This window comes from Temnothorax nylanderi, unplaced genomic scaffold (assembly GCF_030848795.1).
Source record: "Temnothorax nylanderi isolate EJ_2023f unplaced genomic scaffold, tnyl_v1.0 TNYL_tig0017_pilon, whole genome shotgun sequence".
Taxonomy (NCBI): Eukaryota; Metazoa; Arthropoda; class Insecta; order Hymenoptera; family Formicidae; genus Temnothorax; species Temnothorax nylanderi.
In genome coordinates, this window is record NW_027249079.1 from 1,185,878 (window position 1) to 1,206,840 (window position 20,963).

The window sequence follows — 20,963 nt, forward strand, 5'->3', positions numbered from 1 at the left end:
TCGCATCAAACAAATCGAGAGATCGTTTATTGATACCGCAAACAGCTAAGCGATTTAACTGCTTGCGCGTTCAACTAGCTATTTCCAACGGATTCCGCCGTGTTTGTTGAATATCGGGCAAACGCTAGATCTCTACTAATCTGCATGTCATGCGAGCGTAATGTTACAAGGAAAGTAGCGCAAAGGAAGGGTGAAAGGGAGGGAGAGGCACGGTGTTGCAGGAACGAGCCGAAATAACATTTGCGAGAAAAAAAATCGCCGGGCATCGTTAAGTGTTAAGTGGCGTGTGTAAGAGTATTAAGATAACCCGTGGCGTGATAGGACGTAGTTAATCTCACGTGTGCGTAGAAATGATCGGTTTGCTTTCTTTGCACCTTCGATACGCCATTAGCGGAGTGGCGCCGTTTAAACGCCGATATACTTACAGGGAAAAATTGCCGTAGCACGCTCCCTTGCCCTCTGCCCGCCCCGCTCTCTTCTCGCATCCCCCCCGTCCCCCGCCCCGGGGTAATCGCGCCTCTCGATAACGGCGATAATTTATTGGCCGCAATCACGTGGCCCTCGCGACTCGCGTAAGCAATAAACGGTGGTCGCTTTGTGATCTTTCAGGAGGACGGAACAGGGTGAGAATCGGCGCCCGGCAGAATGAGAGAGATCGTCAGTCGCCGATCGAGCAGGGACCCGCCGGCCCTTCGCACGAGAGATGGTTTTTAGAAGGTACGTAATACGGAGGATTCACACACTTGCTCGCGCGTCCTCTTATCTGTTTGACGCTTCGCTCGTCTAATCGCAGTCCAACAGGAAAATAAATTATCACAATCGACCGCTATCCGGCAAAACAACCTATAGTTGGAACTGATTTTAGCGAAAGAATAAAAAGCGTAGCGACTGTAGCGAAGTTGCCGAATTGTCGGGATTGTAAAACTGATAGAAATAGAAAAGATAATAGAAAGCCCAGACGCGAAACTAGATGAGCTAAATGTGGTAAAAAGATGAAAAAAAAAGAGAATGCAATTTCCGATTTTGTATTTCTTTTTTTGCACCGTCTCGAAAGTGTAGCATGAATACCGAGATCGAGCACGGTATTTTACGGAATCATCCTCTTTCCGCGCCGTGTTACAATTCCGCGGCAGTTCAATTTCTTTCTCTTTCACTTTTTTTCTCTACTTCCTTTCGCAAATCTTCTTCCCTGTCAGCCGGAAATCGTGTGCCCAGAGTTATTTGTTTCCGACTTACTCTGGAAATATGAATTGCATGTAACGCGTCGTGAAACTGTAATAACGCCTCCTCCATGAAATCACGTAGAGAATTGGCGATTGAGCATGACAGAAAATTCGTGCTGGTCGATGTTTTTTTCTCAAATAAGGTGGCTGTCACGTGGCAACATCGAGATCTGAATACAAAAAAATCATTTCTCTCGCCGGGTCGTTTCCCCGTTTGCAGAAATAAATTGGACCGCGGCATTAAATGAATATGGGCTGTGCCTGTCCGCAGAAACCATACAGGATGTTGACTACAATTTGATGATATTAATAAATTTACTATGACATTTATGCAACATAATTCCAGCCCAAAATGCTTCAATTATAGTTAAATATATCAGCGGCGACACAATATCGCAGTAATAATATGCCTTTACGTCGCGATAAATTTCGCCACTTGGCGTAATCTTGTCCGAGCTGTTACAAACGAGGTGAAACGGGTAACGGTAATATCTTTCTGCGCAATTATTTTTTCTGCGTGACGTGAAAACGCGTAAATCTCATTCTTTGCGGAATCGCGAGAAAGTGTCGGCTGACAGTATATAACCGTTAGGTCGCCGCCTTCATTTTCCGAAATACCGAAAGAATGACGACTTGCGTAATTCGCTGAGTCCCAAAAGTTTTTCTGTTGCCGCTTCCGTCGTGCATCTCCCAACGTTCCAACGTATAATCAGTACGGGCCTCGAGGAGTGTTTAAGCTTAATCACGGGCAGCTACGGCGAGGCTCCATAAAGCACGAACGGCGCGTTCTCGAAGATTTACGCGATTGCGACGAAGGGGACGGGAGGGGCCGGGGCCGGGGGATACAAAATCGGTGCACGGCACCCTCGGGAGCGCGTGACGGTTTATCTTCCTCCGTTGCATGTGCATTATTATCATTATACCGTTCGTTCTTTCTCCCGCCGCCGTCCCCCCGCCGCCCCCCGCCCCCTCACCGTCCCGTCGTCTTTCGCTACGGAACGCTTCCCTGCAGCGGCGCGCACCGACTCGAAAGAATTTCGCAAGGGAACGATTGGCCGTTTACTCGCAAACTATAGCGACACTTTTACGACTCCGCATTACGATGCATAGTGCAATAGCCGGCGGGATAAGCCGCTGCAGCCGCGACCTCTTAGCGGTTACGGCCTCTCCTCGGTCAGCGTTTGTTGTTCGAGCGGATCTCACCGTCTGCGCGGCGGATTTCGCGAGAGAGAGAGATCGCTGATCCATCGCCGTGGCACGCGAGCGATAAATCGAATGGGCTAAAACGAGATAAGGAACACCGAGGGAGGGAGAACACCGGCGGCATTGCAAAGTTCCACAATTCACGTGTCTGCAACTACGGTAAACTAATTTACGGGACAACGACGCACGCAACGCACGCGTTTTCTTTTTAAAAGCGCTTACTTGATACTTCTTAAAAGTGCATGCAGTAACAATATAACGAGCCCGGCGTAACAAGAAATTTTGAGCTCTTTACTACGTAAAAGTAAAAGAATACGTTTTAATAATAACGGTTGGATTTTTTTGAGGTGCGTTTTTTGGAGAATTTTCTTATTTTTTTCGAACGAGACTGATAATACACAGTAAAAAATAAAATGTTAATTGTAACATTTTTCAAATGTCCCAGAAAGTCCACTCTAAATTTTATGTTAAAATAACTCATTCATCGTGTGTTACTTGTTGACAAATTAGAAATGTTAATTTATTGACACTATATTTTACATTTATATGTGTTCTTTTAACTTTAAGTATAATGTAAAAATAACTTGTACAAAATGTCGATATAACATTTTGCTCCGTCTGATTTAATGTAACTCTTACGAAATGTATATTATACATTTTATTTTGAGTTATATTAACACATATTTTAGTAAATTTGATTATTTTATATGTCAAAGTTTACGATTATTTGAAGATTTACTTTAACTTTTGTTTATGTTAAAATAACTTTAAGACGTGTTGATTTTTTGAAATAATTATGTTAAAAGAACTCAAAATAATATTCAATTTCTAAATGACATACATAAAGTGTTAGTTATCACGTTGACATAAATATAACACATGAAAATGTTACGAAAATAATAACATAGCTGTTGTATGTTAATTTTACATTGAAATAATAGTCAAATCTTGGTAACACAAGAAAATTTTAACATTTGGACGCACGATTTTTTACTGTGTAATAACGCTCTTCCATTCAACGGTTCAATTACACAAGTAACGCCGGTCGTTTCAAGCCGGGACGACATCTGCGTTTCCTCACAATCGCGCCTCGGCGTGCTCCACTTTTCCCCGACATGTGCTCGTTTCAAATAAGTTCTATGAATGAGTTCGTCTGGCTCTAATTAAATTGCGTGAATGAGTGTAGGCGGGGTCGTCACCAAAAGTGTCAAGGATAATAAAGTTTACCGAAAAGATAAACCTATCATGTTAGAGGGGGGGAGGAGGGGGGGAATTCGCAGGAGGATCAAACTTGAAAAGTATCGTCGATTTATTTGCGATGCGGGCGAAGTAATACCGTCAGGAGTTGGGACAGGAGTTTGGTCAGACGCTCATATATCACGGGTAATATATCATTGACTATTGACACGTGACAAAAACTTCGTTCTTTCGCTAATAATACAATATTTTCCTTTATTCTTAATTTACCGCGACACGCTATCGTTGCACACCGTTAAATGCAGTATTAATTTGCTCTTAATTATCAGTATTTGAATTTTATTCGGCACGATTATTTAAATTCTGCTTCGGACGGGCAAGATCTCTAGCAAACTCATCTCTACAGCAAACACAGCCCGTTAGTCTACAAAATGCGTTGACTTAGTAGAAGTTTTCTTCATAGAATATCTTAACACTTATTATAAAGATAGCAATCTATTAAACAATTTTTCAACGAAAAACACAGCCAGATTTTTTTTTAATTCTGTCGATCAATCGTCTTTTAGATATTGCTAGAAGTGATTTTGCTATAAATTCCACGAGAGAAAGAGCTGCAAAAATATTGTGCGAATTTTTGCAAGGTAATATTGTAGCATAACATTTGTTCGTTTTATAGAGGATGAGTTTCCTTTGCCTTTACTTTTCTTGCTAAAGAGAATTAAAGAACAATTTGGTGGAATTATATGGAGGGTTCGCGAAATCTCCCTTGAACTTGAACGAGAAAGGACAAACGGAAGGGAGAACCTTTTTAGGGCGAGACACCAATAAAGGGTCAAGGATTTCGGCGCGCAGAGAGAAAAAAGGAAGAGAAAGAGGGAGAGAGACCGTCGACACGTGCTTCGGGATTTCATTGAATCTTAATGAGCGAGTCTGACACAGAATGTCGTAGAAATAGTAATCCGAGCGGTTTGGCATAGCCGGTCGCGACTGACGTGGTTCATGAGATTCCTGTCATGCCATACTATATGACCCCAGATCAACCGTGATCGCATGTCGGCATGTACCATAGATTATCCGATCATGTTCGATATATAGGTTGTCCGACAAATTGGGTCACCCATCTCAGGTTGCAAATATTAGAAATCCAACTCCGAGAGGAGCGATATCCAGTTTATAATTCTTTTCACCCCGAGATAAAAATAAATTAGAAATTGTAAAAGTCAATGAATTTTCGCACATAATCTGGATAACAATTAATTCAAAAAAGTTGCACCGCTTAATTAATTCTATGATTAAATGATTTTCTCTGTATAATTTTAAATAGCTCGGATTTTTTATTCTCTTTCTTCAACTTCTCTTTTCCCCTCTCTCCTTTCGTTAATTATAGATAACGCTTGATATAAAAAACTGGAAAATCGTCAAAAAATTAAACGTTTAATAAGATTTTTGATGAGGGATTGGGAAGATTAACAAAATTTACAATTGAATCTGTGACCCGGAGCAAAAAAATTTCAGAGAAATTTTATTTCTACAGTGCTCCGAATTACCTTATAAATTATATTGTAATAAATTCGCAAAATCAAATTTTTGTTTCTTAAGTATGAAAAAACTGCTCATACTAGAGATTATTATTTTTCCTTTAAATTTGGCAAGCTGGGTAAGAGACGATCGATCTTTAATATTACGGACACTTTTGTGAAACTTGTTCCGATGAAATTCGTCCTTTCCATTTCCGTCCTTTTAAAAAAAGAAAGAACGATTCACAGACGAAAGACGTCACGTTTAATTTTAGACTTTCGTGAACGACGCAGATTTATTAGTACAGTAAGTACGTGTCAACAGTAATAGTAGTATATCGATTGTCTTGAAACAACCAGTGATGTTTGTATTTTACCCCGAGAATCGAAAGCGGGCGGCGTTTAAATATTTGACAGGCGCGCTCTCTCTCACTCTATATCCTTTGACGAAATTATATTTAGCTCGATTCGTGTTGTGCGTACTAACATCGGAAATAATATAATTATTAAATCTGAATGCGAAGTTATATAAGCAATATGCCGATCACAATTCGGCCAAAATGCTTAATTTATACATTAATTACGTATGCAATCGAATTACATCGAAATTATATCGCCGATTTGGGGTCCAACAATTTAATATTTATTAATTTATTAATATTTTAATCGAATATACGTTTGCGCGAGTGTTATAATATATCGACGATATGAAATACATTATTTTCTCAGACTCTCTATCCATAACGCTTGACGTTTATTCTATAAATTTCTTTTGCGGTCTCAGAATTTCAAGTGAAATGGTTCTGTGCGGCGTATTCGTTTCTTTTAAATAATCAAGGTTAAGATAAAGTTTTCAACGAATTTTGACAAATTGCAGCGAAGTCAAATTAGAGGGTACTGACTGATGTGGCAAATTCAGAACGACGCGATCGGGCGAGGCTCGTCGTTTTATCGAGCGAAATCGCGACATCGATGCATCTCGGGGCGCGTATTCGATTATAATTATTAATGCCGACATCACGTGTCACGATTATTCCTGGGAGGAAAAAAAAAGATGAGAGACATATTTCGCGTGGCCGGAGGACGATATAATAGAAATGTAGAACGGGAACAAGGGAGAGGGGGGGAGGGGAAGAATGAGAGAAAGCGGGAGAGAAAGAGAGAGTACACACGTTCTCGTGGATTTATATAACTGTCGCCGATCTGCGGAGGAAGAGGAAGGGGATGAGCGGACGCGGGGGGAATCATCTGCATATGCGCGAATCGGTAATCGATCGCGCGCGGATACAGGCCGGCCGTTAAATTAAGATAACCGCGAATCGGAGAACGAGAGGGAAAATGGGTTAATGAGACGCGACGGAGGAAACAGTTTTGCGGCAAAGGACGGAGGGGGAGGGGGAGGCGAACAGGAAAATGAGAAGAGCGACACGTGGGGATTATTACGGAGATCCATTACAAGTTTATGATTCGTCCGTGGATAAAATACGAGCGCGCGCCTCAATATTAACCGTATATTAACGTCGCCGTAAATTAACCGCGCCTAAGAACGTCGTTTACATATTCGATACGCGGGCAATTATACGGAATATTCGCGCCACTAAACTATCCGAATTCATAATTCCACCATTACTTTACATACTTCCCCGCGCCCTCCGCTAATACTTTCTCTCTACTTGCTGCATAATTTGCGCAACGGTTACCGTTCTAAAAAAAATATATGTACATATTATAAAATTTATTTTTTACTTTCAAGATAAGGTAGAGAAGAGAACTTTACTGATTTTCTTCCTTTCTTAAAAAAAAAAAAAAGAAAGAAAGATCTTTCGAAGGAACGGCATATTTTACGATATTCTCGACTTATTGTCGTGATTTCAGGAAGAGGGCATGACGCACCGAACTCATGCAGTGGCGAAAACACGTGCGCATCAAGTACGGTGGTCGAGTCGGTGTCGGTCAAGGACAGCGGGAGCGGGAGCAAGGGCAGCTGCAGGTGCGCGTGGTGCAGCTGCAGCGGGAAGGGGGCGCACGACTCAGCTACGTCTGTCATCAGCCTCAACTCTCGTCGACGGCTCGCCGCAGCTGCAGCGCAGCAGCCATGCTCTGCTGCGGCCGCAGGAAAGTAAGTGCAATAGAACGCACGACTGACACACGCAGACGTACGGCAGACCGCGCGCCACCGGTCACGATAAACGGCCAGTGGTACCCCTCGGGAACTCCCCGAGGGTCACAACCGAATCTCTCTGCGGGAGAATCTCTCTCCCTCTCCCCGAGAGAGTCGTAATCGAATATCATAGACCGCTTAGAGATGTCTCAGAGATTTTCCAAGTCGATTCAGCGAAAATATCGACAGGACAAGTTAGCTAGCAACTTTGTGTGTATGTGTATGTGTGTGTGTGCAAGAGCGAGCTTAGATCTTACCGATAAATCTTACGATGGATTCGAGCCAAATCAGAATGTGCCAGAGTCCATTTCCAGTGATCGAACTGGGTTCGCCCCCGCGTCATCATTACGTTAAATATCATACATTGAAGTCTTGCAGTGGTTTTAAAAAAAGGAGACCTTTGAGATCGCCCGCGTACACGCGTACACCACGCATCGTGGAAATGTCCCTCGTGCGTTTCTATCCTTGATTCCCGCGCGAGGATCCCGACGTTCGTGTCATGCCTGAATCACATTTCACGTTAAAGGGCGAACGTGAATCGTCCAGCATGTCCATCACGCGTTCATTCATATCGCAACTTTTATCCGATGTAATATTGCGCGCTGCCCACGATGCAGAAGTTATTCGTATGAGCACACATTTAATTTTACATTCTACGCAGGGCGCCCCCGTCATTCGCCGCGTTCTACTTTCTGTAAGTTTATACCCGTTGGGAAAGCTTGCGACTCTTGAATCTCGACGTCAAATATATGTAATTGATACTATTCAAGCGTTAAATCAAGTTTCCGTTAAAATAACTCGGAATCGTCTGTAAAGAGCGAAATTTTATCTACTCCCGAAGTTAAATCCGTCGAAAGTTTTACTTCTCGATATTAGATCTTCCGCGCTCCGCGCGGAAAGCTTAATTTTGGCGAGGAACTAGTTTTAACAGATTTTAAGTAAGTAATAAAATTCAATGACACGTAACGCGCGCCACTTTCATTTAGAATAAGAATAATAAAAATAACAATAGTATATAGTCGCTAGGTTTGCTTTTAAGTATTTAATAATATTTAACGTACGCTTCGAATTGTAACATTAAAGTTTTCTAAGGGCTTTATATTTATTTATAATCGTGAAATATAAATGACTGTACCATCATGAGGGAGAGATTATCTTCTCTCCTCTCTCGAACTAAACTTACGTCTTCTGTTACCATTTTTAAAAGGTCGGATATTCTGATGCAGTATTAGAAATGAAGAAAAAGTATATTTATATACACGCGATGGGGCGCCGGGAGCGAGGATGTTAACCGAAGTCGCTTTCGAACCCATCGTCCCATCTCCTCATCGCTGTATACCGCGAATTGAGAAACGGTGACGCCGGAAGCACGATGCCGAAGTCGTTCGAGCACACCGCTGTCGAACGCCGGCTTCGCATTGCCGTCCATTCAATTTGTCTCGATAAATCGCCCGGTGGGTTTTCATCGGTCGGCCACGCGATTTTCCCTTTCACAAGATCTATACCCCCGAACTTGAAGCAAAATACATCGCGTTAACACTAAAAAAAATATTACGCTGCGATTTAACACACAAAAATCAATTCTCTCTTTCCACGGAATTATTTGAGGAGTATGAGATATCGTTTTTAAAATTAACATCGCTACTCTGTGAAATATGTTGAAGCTCGGAGTTTCCGATGGATCTCGCTTCGATAACGAAAAGAACGAGGACGACGCGACGATCTAAAATAAAATTATCCGAGAAATGTGCCGTTAGAAGAAAGTATTGTTGTTAATGTATCGATCGCGCTCCTATCACGATTTAGTGCGACGCCCGGAAACACGCCTGATTTATCTAAGATAGGTCGTGCCCTCTCGTCGCTCGCTTCTCGCGATCGAGAGTGCCACCGCGCTCGATTTACATCGCACGGGACGCGTCGAACGGTCCACATCGGCGAGTAGAGATTAATCGGGTTAATGTCACGCGCTTTCACGTGCGCAACTCGCTACCGCAGGTCGCCACGTGTATCCGCAGACCTGATACCGGCGGACGTTCCGAGGATAGCGTTGCACCTGGATTTATCACACGGTCGCGCCATGTAAACTTCACAAAATACGTCGCATCATATGCACGATATCGCATTATCATATAGCGTTATAAAGTCGCGGAATTAACGTCAAGAGTTTATAGATTTCGTCCATCCAAAAATTTTTAAAAGCTCAGGCTCTGATTCTTTTTTCTGCAACAATTCATTTTTCCCTTTTTTTAAAATGTCTGATATTAGTATTTAAAAGGCGGATCACTCTTTTATAGTCCCTATAGTAGTTAGTTATATGAACGCGAAAGCATTTGCATATATCATTCGTGATTGTTCCGTAATTATAATGCACCATTTCGCAATGGCCCGACACGAGCCGGCGTAACGAGAATTTAATAATTTAATTGAATCACGCGGGTTTATTTCCGAATAAACTGCATTAAAATTTAACAATTATATACGGCAATCATTGCACAGCACGCGCATCTGCCGTGGAAGCTGCGAGGAACGAGAGGCGAGTGCGCGATGATTTAATAGGGGAGAACGATATGTTCTATCAATCGGCTTGAAAGAGGCTAACGTTTTCCGATATGTCGAGGGTTAGTTCGAAAGTTCAATTGTGAATATAGTGTCATATTTCGAAATGTATGCATTGTGACAGTCTCTGCAACGCCATGCCAAGCAACTATTAATCTTGCGCTAATTAAAAATTTACTTGATTTGTGGACAACCTGATTAACCGTGCGCGCCGTTGGATTATTGTGTCTCAGAACACGTAGATATAAATACCGACTGTTTAAAATAATGCAGCTATTTGTGACATTAATCGTTTGCTGCTTAGGTCTAGGAATATACACATGGATCTATAATGCTTAGCGAAAAGTTCAGGTCGTTAATATTCCAGGGAATTTCTCCGTGTTTATAAAAACGTTCGTTATTTTGCAATTTAGCAAGCATTTGAATCGCGATTTTGTGATCGCGTACTACGGAATCTGACATTCTCCCGGAAAAAAATTCGTCGGAGAATGCAAAGCTTTTGCAGGAGTCACGTATAGAAATATCTGCATTCTTGCAAAGCAGTTGAACCCTGGGACTATACACCATACTTTTGTATGCGCCGACTGCACATCGGATGATCTCTCAGTGATATCGTACGTGTAGCTACTATACTTGTAACGCAAAAACCTCGATATTAAACTACCCGAAATACCGAGTCACGAATCGATACGCGACGCGAGAGTGCGTCCAAGAGTTTTAACCCCTCCGGGGGGGGGGGGGGGAACTCTTACTCGCAATGAAAGTCGCGTAGAGAGCTCTCGTCGATGGCCGGCGCGGCGGCGTGCCGGCATCCTCGAATTGATATCATCGCGGGGTACGCGCTCGCGGGAATCAAAAATATGATACCGGCGGAGTATCAGTTCGCGGTAAATCAATATAGAGAGATACGGAACGCGGCACGGCGCCGGGACGGGATGGGACGGGATGGGACGGAACGGCGCGCAGGACGTTGGACGGGGGTGAAGGCGGCGGCGGTGCGGGGGGAGGGGGAGGGGGGGGCTTTATCTGATATATTTGTCACAGTTGCGCCCGCAAATATCCGGCAGGTTGCCATTATTTTGCTTTCTATCGGCGCCCGGAGCCCGGACGAAATAAACGCGCATACATTTTCTATCCGGGCCCCGCGCTCCGTTCTGTTGGGGGGAAAGGAGGGTTAGGGGCACGGTCGACCGCGTTTTCGGTTAGCGCGGCCGGAAAGTCGGCGAAAATAGCGTAGAGGCCGGGGGACGGGAGGAGGAGGGGAATTTATTTATATACACGTACATGCGACGTGATTGCCGAACGCAATTAAAACACGTACGCGCGTGCGGATTATAGTCGTTTCGTGGGGGGAGGAGGGGGTCAGAGGGGGGAGGGAAAGGGATTGGCACGTCAAAATGCATCGCTGAGCGGCGCGTCTCGTCGAGGAGAGATTGACTCTAAATTTGCATCGAAGAAGCTGACATAATCTGCATAATTTGTTCTCGTGCCCCTTACCATTGGCGTTGGTAGCCTTTACCTTTCCTCATTTCTATAGGATAATATTTCACAATAGTTCTGCGACGATTACTCTATTTCTTAACTATTTAGGAAAACCCTAGTACAGGTAAACCCTCTCTCGCGATAAGTTCCTGCCTTTGCATATCAGTTTCTATTTTATAACAAAATTTTTAATTTTTTGCTTCCTAAAAAATTTATTTTTCAAGTTTAGTATATGGCTAATGTGGGACGTACCTATATTTTAACGCGCTTAATGCGACGAGGGGTGTCGCGAAAAATAAAAGCGACCTATGGCAAACTACGTAGGTCTTAATAATAAGTCTGCACGAATAAAAAGATAGAAAGACTCCTCCCATGACACTTGATATTTTAAGTCCTTCATTAACGCGATATTTTTCATCGAACCGGTCGATCAGAAGGAACTTATTACATTGCGAGCTCACAATGCGATATTCTCTATATGATGTATGTGTTTGGCGTACGTATGTATATTCGAGTACGGTCGTCGTTCAATAAGTTGCCTCATAAAATTCAATTTTACCTTCGCTTCGAAAGGCACTCGATCCTAAGAGATCCTCCTTTTGTTTTATCGCCTCATCCCTCGTTCTTATTGTTTAATATAACGATCCACCAGAAATTCGCTGTATGAGTAAGGACGAGATAATCTCTTTTTTACTTCGTAATCTATTCAGTAAAATTTTGTGAAAATTAATATAATATTATAGAAAAATAAGGTCGAAAGAAAAATGACAAAATATGAAACGTTGCTCCTTGACGATGTTATTTTCTCTGAAACAATTTTTCAATTTCTCAAAAGAAAAGACAAGCATTTCCCTGAAGTTTATTCTAAAGAAGAAAAATAATAATCGGACTACTAAGACAAATTTTCCAGAATTCTACACTTCTATCTGTCACAGGGTGGTACTCGTTTAAATACGCGAGTAGAAGGCACGAGGGTGTACTCGGGGATGCCCGAGCTCGGATTATCGTGAAATATCACGGCCCTTGGCATACGCCCCCGTCGCTTTCCAGTTTCCACTGACGCCTATAGCCGTGGAAGCCGGCGAGGGATCGCTAGCGTGTCTTTTGAAAGCGAACTTTGCATCGTGCAAGTTCAAGGGATGCGAGAGAGGAGGATGGTCGAGACGCGTCGCGAAAGAAACGGCGACGTCGGGCGTCGCACGCTGCCCTTTGCGTCGCCGTTGCTACGCTCTTTTGTTAAATACCCCGAGGACGCAGTGAAAAAAGACATCTTTCTTTCCCTGACTGCTACGGTGATTTTTAACAGATTATCGATGATGCGTCTGTGTTCTCGACTGTCTAGCTAGACTATCGTAATTCTTACTTATGAAATACATGTTTTATATTCTCTTTACTTTTTTGTGTATTGCGTTTTCTATTATATGTTCTAATCTGTTTCATTGTAATATGTTATACCTTTATTTTATAAATAGGTAGAGCAATAGTTTATTAAAAAAAAAAAAGCAAATAGAACACGTAAGTTTAAAACAAATTTATAATATAATATAATAAATTGAAAAAGAATACGCTATTTATTTATGTATATAAATAAATAAAAGCTTTATTTTGTTAAGTTTGTGAGTTTTTTGTTAAATTTATGAATTCTATCACGTCCCTCTTCCTTTTTTCCTTATAATTTCTATTACATTATAATTTCACGTGAAAATATCGATTTTTTTTTTCAACAATACCATTTCTACATATTTCATAGAGATGTACTAAACAAAAGATACCCGTTTGTGTGAATTTTTAGTAACAAGTATCACGGCTAATTTAGCTGCGAAACGCTTAAATCCAGCCGACCGTGTAATTACCGTTATCTTCGAGACGTTGCGTAATCAGCGGTCGTTTATTATCACCGATTCTGTTTCGCGCTCCTAAATCACTCTTATCGCCGCTCTCATCGGGTGGAAGAAATCGATTTAATAATTCGCAGTTGTTGCGAATCGTTATTAAAGAAAAAGACGATCACGTAAGTAGCGAAACTCTTTCTCTCGCTGAAAACAAATGCCGCAATTTCCCTCGTACGTTCCGCTCCTCCATCGTCGCTAATACATTCTTGAATAACGCAAAAAATATCAATTTAAAAAAAACAAACAAAAGTAGCGTTGCATAATGAACTTATATTTTTCACGAGAAATGCCCAGATAAAATTACACCGGCGATGTGTCAACCAGCGCGCCGACGCGGCTTGGCGAGACTTACACCGTGCCGACCGGACGAGGGGGCAAGTTGACAACTTTAACTTAAATTCCACTAATGACATCATTAAAATAATAAACGACGTCGTTTAGAAAGTAGAATGCGCCGGCTCGAGGCACGGTCGCCCGCGTATATAGCAGCCTCAATCCTCATGACGTGGGAAATCCTCGGAAATCGAAAAAGTTCTCATTCGTCAACACGAATTCCGTCCCGGCCACCACGTCCCGATTATTGGTGTCCGATACTCGAACGCTCGACTCGTCCGACGCATAAAGACAACGAATCAAATCGGAAGCTAGATGTGTACTTTCGACTTGCGATTACGCGACTGTCAAATCCAGCGTGAAGAAACGTTATGCGTTTCATTTTCTTCACAAACTTTTCTTCACGTTTAATAATTCTCAGAATCTATTCTTTGCTCAGTTTTTCAAATTTTTAAATAAAAATTCGAAATACCAACGATCTCTCTGAGATATAAATGATTAAAGAGCCTTTAGATATTAATGTACCTTATAACTGAAATTATTAACAAAAAAAATATAATTGAATTATTAGAGATATAAAAATATAAATATAGATTTTGCCTAAAAATCATTCAAGAAAGATCTGAAAAGTGAATAAAAGATCTAGGAGACCTTTATTCATCAATTACATTGAGTTTTTCTACGTTATTAATTAAAAGTTAAAGCAACTTAGTAAAATAGCATTTTCAGTCTTCCTCCGTGCAAGGCATGTTTTTCCGAGGAAAACAGTTCATGGATCTTTCACAGTATTATTTACTTTCCAAGTAAGTAACTGTAGTATCTTCTGTTTTGTCGCGCCATCCACTTTTACCCGACTTCTCCCTTGTACAACTCGTTTCCGCTGTTAGCCGACCTTGTTTGCGGTCCCGACGAAATTTGGCGCCGCGCGCTAAATGAAGCACGATAAAATAGATCTTGCCTGAAACCGACGGATATCGGGTACGGTTCCCTTTGTGTGTGCATCCTGCTTGACGGCGTGCCAAGGAAAGGGTCCGGCGCATCGTAAAAAGTAACTTCCGATTCGATATTACCATAAGCGAGATAGGCGGAGGGGACGGTTGTATAAGTTTCCGGAACTCGGCTTTACGCTCCTTCCGCGTATCACGCGTGTCGGCACAGCCGGCCGGATATTTCGCATGCTTCTGCGAAAATCGTTCCCCCCTATGGAGAGAAAGAGAGAAAGATAGAGGGAGAAGGGGAGTACATTACATGCAATCGAGTCCTCTCTACGTGCACGCAAACCGGATGTTTCGGCAAGGACGACGCGGCGAACCGCTCATGCATAACGGGTGTCACAGAAGCGGCATGATTCGTTGTTACAAGAGGCTAATTTGAATTGTAATTGTATCTCGCCCTTTCTCTTCCCTCCTCGACTTCCGCGGAAACGATTATTCCGCGTCAAAATCGCGCCGCTGTTATTCCGCAATGCTGCGAACGTTACCACTTTTCGGGAGAAAAGTGTCCCGATTGCGAGTGGAAGGCAAGCGGGGGTCGTGACTTTAATATCCATAAATAATTGCGAAAGTATCCTCGATGATAAATTGCGCCGCGACATATTATTTAATGAAGCTTAATGTTGTCTTTTTATACTCTCTCAAAAGTTCATAAGACTTCCCCTGTTGCACCTCTGCCGGCGGAGAGAGACTCTATCTCGTTAATTATACACCGATTAATTATTAGTTTAACTTCTCGTACACGTACACGTCGTTAACTTTCGAGCGTTAATAATCCGGTCGTGAGAGCTCCGCTTCGCGGATGGAAAACGAAAACGTTTCGTCGATCCGGGATTAGCCGGCTATCGATCGCGTAAGCGCGCGAGAGCGACGGTTTCGCCGGCGTAAAATTCCGAAATTCTCGGACGTTTCGTTCGGAAATACGCTTTCGAAGTGCGCTCGTAGTACAAACGGCATTTTGCAAATATAGGTGCGACCTACTGGATCGAATAAATCATTCAGCGTGACCCGAATTCGGGCTGACGTAAATCGAATGCTCGATAAGAGAGGGAGGAGAGGAATGGGGGGCCGACGGGGGGGAGGGAAGAGAGAAAGAGAGAGAGAGAGAGAGAGAGAGAGAGAGAGAGAGAGAGAGAGAGAGAGAGAGAGAGAGAGAGAGAGAGAGAGAGAGAGAGAGAGAGAGAGAGAGAGAGAGAACGCATTCGCGATTGTACGTTCGCGTCAATGTACGCGAGCTTACGCGAAGTTTAATTACGCATGAATCCGGCGCGCGCATTCCCGTCCGTGGATAAAACTTTCGCGCGGAGCTGCGCATGATCATTCAAACTTTAATCTCACGGTCCTCTTCGTTAATGCACAGCTCGTTAATTAAAAAAGAAACTGGAAAAATCGATGTAACTTTATAGCTTGATCGTGATGTGTGTCTGTATATATATATATTATATATATACATTACATATGTACATATATTAACGTTCATAGATTATTGATTATTAGAGAAGATGGAAAATGCAAATTTGTACTATTTTGCGTCACGCAGATGACAGTTTTATGTAAGCGATCTCTATAAATTATATATTACATATTTTTGTGATAGCTACGTGTCACTTCAGTGGTTTTGCATAATTTAACAATCCAATGAATAATAAACGTCAATTATTCGGTTTTTTTTAGAAATCTTTAAAATTATAGATAATTAAAACACACACACACGCGCACACGCACACGCATACGCATAGTCGCGTATTCATTTCACTAATATTAAATAATCCGTTCGAAAAAACAACTTAAGAATGGTACAACATATTTAAATTTGAACCTCAATTAAATTATAGGTTTTCATTTTTATGTAATTTCGGTTGTGAGTATTCGTGTGTGAGTTTTTTATTCGTATAAATTAGTCGTAGAAATTAGCTTTAAAAAAGCAGGTGACTGTCTTGCGTCTATTCTCAAAGAAAATTGATTAAATTTTATAAATATAAAATAAATAATCGCGATGTAATAATAACGGCAAAAAAATCTGTTGAGATTCTACACGGATAAATATTCAACCCGGAGATGTAATTTCTTTACTCCTCCTTCGTCTCGAGAATATTTGTTACGCCTAGAATTCTCCGGATTTCTGCAGAAACATCGGCGGGAGACGTGAAAAGCGAGCGCAATGCCTGTATTACATCCAGCGAATGCGAATATAATCGCGAGGAATCCCTCTTTCCGGCCGATTTCGCACAGATTACGTCCAATTTAAAGTCCTTGAATATTTGATCGCGTGATTCGCGAACTCTTCCTTCCTTTGACTATTATTACTAACCGCACGCATTTCACGTTCGCGCTTTTACTGCTCGATCATTATTATTTCAATCTGCGGCAGAGCCGCAATAAACACTTATCTATTCACTTATCCCTTGTTCGTTTATCCGTAAGGCTATCTATCTCGCGACTACGCGCTCCGTGAGCGCGTAAATATTGAAATACCCTTCCGAGAACAAAGTGCAGTGCCCTACAAAATCAACGACTTTGCACAAGTTCTCGGAAGGACGGTGTAAAAGCGCGCAGACTTCTTTCGCCGAAACCAGTTACAATAGCAGTCGTTACGGCGCGAGTAAACGGTTAATACACTCAAACTCTTTCATCTAGGTAAATTCGATAACTCGATTCTTGTAATCATCTACAGGGAGGAGTCTAATTGGAAATAATCAGTCTACATCACTCCTAAGTGATCTAGAAATAGTACAAAGCAATAGTAAAGAAAAAGAATATACCTGTTATATGTATATACGACATTCTATGAATCTATACCTAGCAGTTACATAAATAGAAAGATCAACAACTTAACAGAAAGTATATAGTTGTAAAGGGCAAAACACTCGATTTCTCTCAGTTCAAGTCTCTAAAAATATTAACGAAATATAAATGTTTCTCTTGGCTATATTTATTAACAAGAAAAAATCTTCGAATTGAGTTATAGAATGTATATATAAGCAGAATGTATAAATAGAATGTATAAAAAAAATATATGTCTCGAATATCCCGATCGCAATATCTTTCATGTCATGTTAATCGCTAATTCTTTCACGGACTTCTAACCCATCTTATAAAGTAATATTGCATTTTTATATTTTTGTTCCGTATATTTTTGTACGAATAAACGAACAAGCGATAAATAAGTGTTTATTGCGGTTCTGTCGCAGATTGAAATAATAACGATCGAGCAGGAAGCGCAAACGCGAAATGTATTTTTTTCAAACTTTAACAATTTTAGATCGTGTCGTCGAGATATACGTGTAATAATTCTGTCAAATCAATTGGAGTCACAAAGACTTAATGAGAGCGGAGTGTCTGGTCCTTTCTTATTCCGGAGGAAAGTTTGTTGCCGGCGACGTGATCGCGACAGATCACCGTCTAGGTGGAACAATCGGCCGACCTCAAAGGGAGATGAAGAAAAGGGCGAACAGAGGGAACGGTCGCGTAATATGCCAGGAGGCCCTAGCCGGTCTTTGATTTTAATGGATCGACCAATGAGCGACGGCACTCGTTACAACACGTTAATGAATGGTCGTTCTATCTTAGCACGCTCTAATGCAAAATCAATATTTAATTATCCCTCGCCATCTGCCTTTGGTCTCTCGATCAATCCCATGCACGGCGTTTACGCCGGAATTGCCTGGAAATATCATGAAAATAACGAGCGAGTTGTAATCGTCGATATTAAATACTCGATACCCGCCGTGATATTTGGCTGCGTTTTACAAATATTGTACTCGTCAGAGTCAGCCAGCGTGCGAATAAATATTTGCTCTTTCTCTTAACGTAAATTGATAGAATGCGTAAAAATATTGTTAATTTAACATTCACGGTTTTCTCCTTGTACGCTGTAATTGTATGACCGTTATCAAATTTTTTTTCATGCTAATTACAGTCCTTTATTATACGCGCCGTGACGTTAACGCGATTTCGTCCAAGATATAACGAAATGGCGTGACGATTATGACCGTCGGGGCCGCCCGACGTGTTAATACGATATTAACCGGCAATCACCCCCGCGCCAGCATTCCGCGATTAAGCGTGCAATTATCAGAATTATTTATAACGCGTGCAACGGAATTAGTCGCAAATATCTAGCTGTGTGTATATATACATATATGGATAGAATCATCCCCGAGTGAGTTATGTTCGCGCACTTGCGCGATTAATCGCGTGGCAAGTGATACTCCACGAGGTTCAGCACGAGGCGACGATGTAACTCGCCAAATGAGTGGCCTATTAATCCCGCCTTACAACGCCACCGTTATTATCTCTTTTTCATCGTCCCCGCTCGCGGCGTCTCGTCTCTTGGCACTCTCTTTAATTTCACCTACTTTGAAACGCGTAAAATGGGGGATCTTCGTTCGTGAGAACAGTGAATTCTTCAATTTACATGCTTTTTCCAGAATTTCACGTCTTGATTTCCGAGCTTCCAAGGTAGTGCATCTCTTTAAGTGAGTCATCGAATATCCTCTCTCTCTCTCTCTCTCTCTGCCCCAGTTTGCCATTCTCTCTCTCTCTCTCTCTCCCTTTCTCGTCTTTGTGCGCCTCTCACTGCCTGTATGCCATTATATTATCCGAGATACATTCTAGGGCCTCTCCGGCCGAAGCGATGCAACGCGTCGCAGCTGCGCGGCGGTCGGATTAAAGTTTCCTGCCGCAACAATGCGACGTAGCCGCGCAAGCACGATCGTGCTCGCTTGTTCGCATTCTTGCTCGACATTACACGCGTGCCTGAACGCAGGTGTAATACAGGTAACCCCGCCGCGACGGACCCCCGACGAGGCCGCGCTCCCGTGCATGTCAAATTCGCGCGTAATAATTCAGAATTGGAATCACGCCAGTCGTCGATGTAACAGATTGTTTCGCGAGGTCGTCAGGTAGGTGCCGTATCGTTCTGAAATCTCAATCGGGTTGAACGGCAAATAAGGCGAAGTAAGGAAATATATATTCGTAAAAAAAACAAGAACGCGGAGGGAAAATTGATTACGAAGAATTGAAAGAATTATGTAGGTCCTCCGCATTTTCCTTTATTCAAAGGATACTTGGTTCAATCCGAAGTTGGAGGGAACAATCGATTCATCATTAACTATTCACCGATGAAGAAAGTCGAAGAAGAATCGGCCGCTCGATACGCTTGGGACGACAGGCACCTAACGTCGACGACCCTCCATTAGCCGCACCACATCGAAAAGTGCATGCATTCGATCGGTTGCACACGCGCGTGCGACACATCCTTAAGCGGCTCTCTCTCTCTCTCTCTCTCTCTATCTCTCTCTCTCTCTCTCTCTCTGTCTCTCCCTTAGGCCACCCTTTCTTTCCGGGTCACGCGTTACCGCGCCGAGGGAGGTTTCATAATTGAGGACTAATTGTCGCCCTGCCTGTCGGGGTTCGAACGAAGAGAGGAGCGCTGGGAATAAAAGTGAAGGGGATGACAAACGGGTGAAGAACAGAGGAGAGAGATAGGGGGAGGCAGGGAGGGAAAGAGATACTCGAGAAAGCGAACGGTGAGATAGAGAGGCGCGCGCGATTATGTACCCCACGGGTACATATATATGTACAGAGAGGATACCGTTAAGGTACCGTAAACGCGGCTCTCTTTGAGGGTAACCGAGGTGGGAAAAATGCACATCGCCGGATCCGCCTTCCCCGATTTATTTCTTTCCTTTTTACCGCCATTATCTGGTTTTTATCTCTTCTTAACGCGAAGGACCCGCAGCTTGTTTCGCGATACCCATCCTGCGATACAAATGTATACCCTTATGTTCTCGTTACTCTCAACCGGATTCAGCCCGTTAATTTCGATGGCGCGCTTAAACAAACGGTTAAGGGAGTTATTCTTGGCGAAAAGTCAATCGCGGATACGCCCGAAAATCTGCTCTCTCGCAATAGAGAATCGAGGATTCTAGAACGTATCGTATTTAATTGATATCTCAACGAGCGTGATTTCGGAATAAAAAATAATAGCGGCGCGAGGATCGGCTGGCGGAAAATTCTGTTCCTCCGCTCGCTCGTCCCGACCGAAATACCTCTTCTCTCGACGAGAATGGCATCCGCGGATTAAAACGTGGACATCATCCTGACAGGCGGAAAAAAATGGAAAGGGGGGGTAGGCGCGAGACGAAGTAACGTCGGACGGAAGGGAGTGCGTCCCTTTGATTTTCAGAGAGACGGGCCGCAATTTTCCCCCGCGCACTGCCCCTGGCACGCCGGAACTGGAGCAGGTGGATCGTTACGATGCTTCTAGTCTGTACCTCTGCTTTAGTTTTCCCTTCCGTGACTCGCACCTTCGTAGCTCTTCCGCGAGAATGTACGAAAGGATCCATCGGTGAGAAAACCGAGGAATTGCCCGTTCGCGACGAATGATCGATCCTTATTCGACA

At 42.6% G+C, this 20,963-nt stretch overlaps 1 protein-coding gene across 5 annotated transcripts in view; it reads left to right on the top strand.

Annotated features, from left to right (window-relative positions):
- Positions 1 to 20,963, top strand: part of Rhogap100f (Rho GTPase activating protein at 100F) — a 67,389-nt gene that overhangs the window by 3,525 nt on the left and 42,901 nt on the right. For all 5 annotated transcript variants that reach the window (XM_071699082.1, XM_071699083.1, XM_071699086.1 and 2 more), the window contains exons 2-3: positions 610 to 717; positions 7,016 to 7,259. In XM_071699082.1, the coding sequence (XP_071555183.1) occupies positions 7,041 to 7,259 (219 nt within the window). In that variant the 5' untranslated portion in view covers positions 610 to 717; positions 7,016 to 7,040. The remainder of the gene's footprint in view (positions 1 to 609; positions 718 to 7,015; positions 7,260 to 20,963) is intronic.